This window comes from Citrus clementina, unplaced genomic scaffold, assembly GCF_000493195.1.
Source record: "Citrus clementina cultivar Clemenules unplaced genomic scaffold, Citrus_clementina_v1.0 scaffold_6, whole genome shotgun sequence".
Taxonomy (NCBI): Eukaryota; Viridiplantae; Streptophyta; class Magnoliopsida; order Sapindales; family Rutaceae; genus Citrus; species Citrus x clementina.
Window position 1 is genome coordinate 3727306 of NW_006262139.1, and position 6595 is coordinate 3733900.

The 6595-nt window shown below is 40.8% G+C and overlaps 1 protein-coding gene across 1 annotated transcript; it reads left to right on the forward strand.

The window, feature by feature from the left end:
- Window positions 1–1308: 1308 nt before the first annotated feature.
- LOC112097291 (pollen-specific leucine-rich repeat extensin-like protein 2) lies at window positions 1309–2358 on the forward strand. The gene is made up of 2 exons (XM_024182475.1): window positions 1309–1843; window positions 1955–2358. Exons 1-2 carry the CDS (start codon window positions 1309–1311, stop codon window positions 2356–2358), a joined length of 939 nt encoding a protein of 312 aa, XP_024038243.1.
- Window positions 2359–6595: the final 4237 nt, after the last annotated feature.

Below are 6595 nucleotides of genomic sequence, written 5' to 3' on the forward strand. Positions count from 1 at the left end.
ATCCGATTAATCCTTACTCTTCATGGACGAAAAGGATTACCGGTTATAGCTCGCCTTGCTATGCTTGATACCCAGTTTAAACAGTATCAAGATGTTGTTATTGGCACTATCCTCACTACTCTTCATGCAGGCAGTGTTTTACTCACCTTTTATCCAAACTTTAACCTTTCCCTCCAAGACCCCAATTTGCCTACAACCTTAAAAGTCCAAGTTCAGATCCAAGGTGCTGAACAAATTTCTTCTGCCAAAATTGCCACGTTACACCACCAATTGGTCTATAGGCTTCAAAATCATGCCTTAGATCTTTCAACTCCAGAACACCATTTTGATACCCTCATGGTATTAGCTGAATCTGACCAGATCCCAACCATAATCCAAATCCCAAGACAAATTCCCCGTCATGAGCTCATCAAGCTTATGCCTCTTGAATGGATCTCCAACTATGAACAGTTCCATAACAATACAGCTCCAATTCAGACATTTGAAAGCATGTTTGAAAGACGCAAAGATGGAACAGTCCGAATGACCTTTAAACCACCTCCCAGTGCACCACAAGAGCCTCCTCGGCTCTCCTTTACCTATTCTTCCATGATCACAGCTGTTCAAATAGCCCAAGAAGACCTACCCATTACAGGGTTCAATTCTGACGGCTACCCTATATATCTAGCAAACCAAAATGGACATTTCTTATGGGATGTCCCAGGCTCAGGCATGTGTGACCCAAATTGTCCCTGCTGGGATGATTGGGAAGAGGATGATGATTATTTCACTACAAGGAAAAAGAAACCCAAAAAGAAAAAATCTCCAGTTTCATGCCACCACTATGATCCCAAACCACCACAAGATCCTCCACCTCCACCAGCTCCATTACCCTTTTACAAAAGGGAACTCAAATGGATTGCAAAGCATTGCAAATCTGAGACTCCATCACCAATCCCACTTCCAACACCACCACTGACTTGTATGATGTTTTCATCTACTTCTTCAGACTATTCTTCTTCTTTTCCTCCTTTAGACACTCACACAGATTCCCAACGAAATGTCGTGTCTAAACCCTTTGTCCCTTCACCAATTACCTCATCTGGCCACCTAGAACCTCCCAAACCTTTTGAATCCGTCCTCAACTGGCAAACCCAAAATGCCAGAGCACAGAATGATACTTTGTTGAATATCAATTCCAAAGTTGAGAAAATCAGTTTACGAACTGAACAACTTGAGACGAAAGTTAACTCCATCTCTGCACAGATGCAATAGATTCACCAAAATCTCCAGTCCAGAATTACTCAACTCGATTCTGAGTTACGAGCTATGCTTGTCCAGTGCTACTATGGCCCAGAATTTGACCAAAAAGAAAGGGAAATTAGACGCTTAAAAGCTGAGCTTGATCAGATTGAATCTGAAAAACAGAGACCTACTCTTTTTACCACATCCCCTCCTATCCCTTCCATCGGTCCAACTTATCATCCATTTGTCTCTATGCTTTCCCCTATCCGACAATATGATCCTTCCAAGTTATTTGGTATGACTCATACTCTTTTTCGGGATAATCCATTGCCACCACCACCTAAACCTAAACCAAAGCCTAAACCACAGCCACGGCCCGTCATATTTCCTCCGTCATCCATTACCATCCCCGGCCAACAATCTCCTGGTTATACACCGGCATCGCCGCCAACACCTTCACCACCACCTGTATCCCAACCACCTCCTCAATCTAAAGACAAACAACCCATGCATCAGTTTAGTGCCCATACAGTAGACCACTCCTCTACTACAGATGACCAAACTTCTTATTCAAATGTAGCTGTTTCTGCTAGCCATACTGAGACCTCAGTATCCACCAGTGACTCTAAAAAGTCCTATGCTGATATCACTAAAATCTTGATGGCCCAACCTGACCAACCTGCCCAAGGCCAAACTTCTCATACATAACCATATGTTGATATTCCCTCAGAAGTTGAAGAAGAGATGCCTGAATCTTCTACAACTAACCAACCTCCTCCTTTAGCTCAAGCCCAAACCAGTCCACCCAGTCAAAAATCTTCAAATGGTCTATGGTTTACATTTGATGATCTTCCATCTCATAAATGGCGTGACCGACTTAATGAAATGTCTGCCTGGATTGACCTTCAAATGCTACGTCCAGGAGCCATAACTCAATCAGTCCTTAAAGAATTTACTACTCGTTTTACGAGTGCTTTGAGAGATTGGTTTGATTCTTTAGGGCGCTACCGCCAATCACAGTTTGTTGATCTCCCAGAAGTCTCAAGTGCTCTTGCTGTTCTCCATGATCAATTTCTTGGAGACCCTTCTGCAGTTTTTGAAGCTGCACGACGAGACTACCTCAACATGAAATGATGTTCCCTCAAAGCCAAGGATCTTGACTTCCATTACAAACGCATGTCCCTGCTGTTCTATAAGCTTAATGGATTCAATGAGCCGACATTAAAGCATGTCTTTCTGGCTTCCCTTCCAGAAGAACTCCAACCAGACATACAGCGGCAACTTACCGCATCCAATCTTGTTCTTGATAACATCTCTCTTGGCAAAATCTTCCAGCTTGCCAAAACCTGTCTTGACAAACTTTGCGAGCAAAAATAGTTTTTCAAAGAACTGTTGAAAGATAAAGAACCATTCCGGAGTGCTTGTAAAAAGCCTTATTTGCAGATCAAATGTCAGAAGAAAAAGGATTGTGATTGCAGTTCTAAGAAGAAAAGGCATTTTAGGAAATTCAATAATCCATACCATTCATCCAGACCTCGCAGATCCAGAACGCCTTACAGATTCTTCCGAAAGAAGTGATCTTCTTCCAGACACTTTAAATGGAGAAAATCAAGCAGATGTTTCATATGCAAGCGCAAAGGTCATTTTGCAAAAGATTGTCCCAACAAACGGGAAAAATCTATTCGGTTAGTTGAGCATCTTCAAGCCACTACCGATTACTCTCGCGAAAAGGATGAACTAGAATTCTTTTTCTCTGAACAAGACGAACCCACTGATGAAACAGTGTTCGCACTACAGAATTCCTCTGATGATTCAGACAGTGATCAGTCCCAAATAATTTTCCACCAACAGTTACTATCCTTTGACACCACTGTCCCTATACCATCCATCAAACTCCAGATCTTGCCCTCAAAATTCCAAAGGCCCGTTCCAGCAATTGGTCTCATAGACACTGGTGCCCAATGCAACATGTTAAACCCACATATTCTTCCACCAGCATATTGGATAGAATATGAAGAACATTTCAAAGCTGTCAATGGCAAACTATTCACCACCTCTCTGATTACCAAAAACCCATTGGTATCCAAATCTTCCCCAACTGTGTCATTTGGACCAAAGTTATCGGTTCAACCCTTCCTAATAAGGATATCTTGTTAGGTTTTGACATTCTTCACCAGATCAAACACCTACAAATCATTCCCACTGGAATTCGAGTCAAGTCCATGTTCAAACCATTCACAGACATTCTAAAACTCTACAATCTGTCTGAAACCCCTCAATCCTACCAGGATATTTCAACCAAGCTTTTGAGTTTCTGTCCAGTGTCCCATTCTGAGTTCACCCATCCAAACCCATTGTGGAAAAATAAGTCTTTCTTCATTAAGTTACCTTTCAAACTCAATAAAGACATTAACCCAACCAAAGCTACCCACCCAAGAATGAGTCCTTCTGACTTACTCTTAGCCCAACAAGATTGTTCCCAATTGTTAGCCCAAGGTCTAATTGAGCCTACGAATTCTCAATGGGCTTGCCAAGCCTTTTATGCTGAAAAGCATTCTGAAATTGTTCGAGGAAAGAAACGCCTAGTCATTGACTACCAGCCATTAAACATGTTTTTACAAGATGATAAGTTTCCTTTGCCCCGTAGACAAAGCATGTTTACTTTTCTCAAAAATGCTCAGATCTTTTCCAAATTTGATTTAAAATCAGGATTTTGGCAATTAGGCATTGAACCCTCTGAGCGATACAAAACTGCTTTTTGTATCCAAATGCCCATTTTCAATGGACAATCATTCCTTTCGGCCTCAAAACTGCCCCATCCAATTTCCAAAAATCCATGGTCCAAATCTTTCAGCTCATTCTGCATCATGCATTAATTTACATTGATGATATCTTGCTTTTTTCAGGATCACATGATGAACATCGCCAGCTGTTAACTCAATTCTATGATATTGTCCAAAGTCATGGCATCATGCTCTCTGCTAAGAAAAGCACCAGTGCTACGGATAACATTGAATTCCTTAGCATGATCATAAAAGACAGCCATTATCAGCCAGGAACACACATTGCCCAAGAATTGCTTCACTTTCCAGATCAGCAACTTTCCAAAAAGCAAGTTCAATAGTTTCTCGGCTCATCCCATATGTGGACCACTACACTCGCCACCTCTCAGCTTTATTAAAAAAGAAGCCCCCAGAGTGGAATGTTGACCACACAACTGCTATCACTACTCTCAAGCAAATTGCGCAAAATCTGCCTCCTTTAAAGTTGATTACTGATGGAAAACGCATCTTGCAGACAGACGCAAGTGATGAATCATGGGGTGCCATCCTCCTTGAAGACATCAATGGAAAAGAACACTTTATTGCTTACGCTAGTGGACAATTTTCTGACACACAGAAACATTACCATAGCGTATTCAAAGAGATTTTAGCGGTAAAGAATGGCATCAAAAAGTTTGAGTATCATCTGATTGGACACCATTTTCTTATCCGAATGGATAGTTCAGCCTTTCCCAATATCCTCAATTCCAAAGGTAAAACTGTTCTCGAAAAAATGTTACTCAAATTAAAAGATTGGTTTTCCAAATATGATTTTTCGGTCAAGCATATAAAGGGATCCCAGAACCTCATCCTTGATATGCTATCCAGACTCTCAAAACCAGAAAAACCTCTCACCCTATTTTCCACTACATACCACTTTCCGATCATCTCCATGGCTATATCACTACCCCCAGAAGCTCTTACCAAGAAAACTTTTCCCTTTGACAAAAACTTTTCTTCTGTCTTTGCCATCCAAGAGTTTGCAAAGAAAGCTCTCTTTCGCTTCTTCATGAAAGCCTTTCCTTTTTCCACCTTCCACCCAAAAAATCTATTCCTTACAAGTTTAACTCTTGATCCATCCAGAGAAACCACTGAAGATGTGTTATGGTACATCTGGTGCCTAACAGTTCTTTATGCAACCAAGTTAGTCCTACCAATTACTCCCACATTGGAACATCTTCTTAATCCTAACAAAGCCACTTCCCTCACCTGGACACTACTTGAATGATTTTCCCCCATCCCATGGTGGAGAAAGAAGCTACAGCAACTGTCAGAAATTTACAATCTTGAACGTATGCCTGCCTCTGAAGCACAACTGTTCACATCAGTATTTATCATTCACAGGCCATACTTCCAGCATCCTGATACAAATCTCTTTTGGACTCAAGACCAGGTATATGAACGGTTTACCGCCCCTCACCCAGCTGTCATTGACAATGAAATCCAATCCAACCTGCACAATTATCTTTATCAATTAAACCACCAAACTCCTCCACACAAAGACATCTTCCACACCTCCTTAGGTCCACAATATGATCTCATCATGATCCCCACTCCATCTGCCATATCTAAACCAAAGTCCACATGCATCATCATTAAAGAAGAAAAACCAGACTACACCGACTTCCTCTACCAAGATTCACAAGACCCATAGGAAGAATTCCTTCCCCTCAGCCAACATCTCCAACAGTTTCAATAACCATCTATGAATGAACCAGGCTCATCATCCCAACCCTCCAAAGTTGATAAAGCCACTCAAATGCCAAGTCCTAAGTCATCACCCTCCAAACCAGGATGCCAAAAAGATTGCCCTTATCCACCCTGCCGTGGTCCCCACTGTAAGTATCCAAAGCTCTCCAAAACCTTTTTCCCACCAACCTCTTGTGACAATCCCTATGAAACAGAAAGCTCATCTGAAGACGACTACATGAACCTCCGCTCTCCAAAAAGTAGTTTGTCTTGTTGTAATAATTATGTTATGCTTTTGTCTTATATAATTATTAAAGTTTGCTTTTACTTTAAGCTTTTGCTTTTGTCAAAGTCATGCTTTAATTATTAAAGCACACTTTGTCACTTTGTAATAATTAAAGTTGTGTCATGATGTATCTTTTACTTTTGTAAAAGATAGGGGTCCTGTCCTATCTCCCTGAGAATTTTCCTATATAAAGAGTTCTCCCCTCACTTCTAAGATATAGAAGTTTTCCAAGAAATAAACTCTCGTGTGTTTTCATAAAACCATGAATTTCTAAACTCTCTTCTCTCTCTCTGCAAATGAAGATCTAAAGAAAAAAAAAGAATAAAGAATTGAATTTGTTCATTTTGAAAACTTAAGGAAGTATGCTCTGCACTTGCCTTCCAGTAAGGATCCTGTGCATCAGAAAACTTATGATGATTTCTTAAACAGTTTGGTACCCTGTTTTAAGACTAAAGAAAGTCTGTTTTGGGTTATATAACCTCTAAAGAATCGTTTTAGGTTTTACTATGCCTATCTGTATATCGGCTAGAAACCAGAACTTGCGGGCTACTGGTCCTAAGGACAGACTTGTGCT

Excerpts from the sequence above, each read along its gene's own strand:
- LOC112097291 (XM_024182475.1), top strand. The coding sequence starts at position 1,309 with ATGCTTGTCCAGTGCTACTATGGCCCAGAATTTGACCAAAAAGAAAGG. Across the intron at positions 1,844-1,954 it reads TGAGACCTCAGTATCCACCA|AAGTTGAAGAAGAGATGCCT; the intron begins GTGACTCTAAAA and ends ATATTCCCTCAG.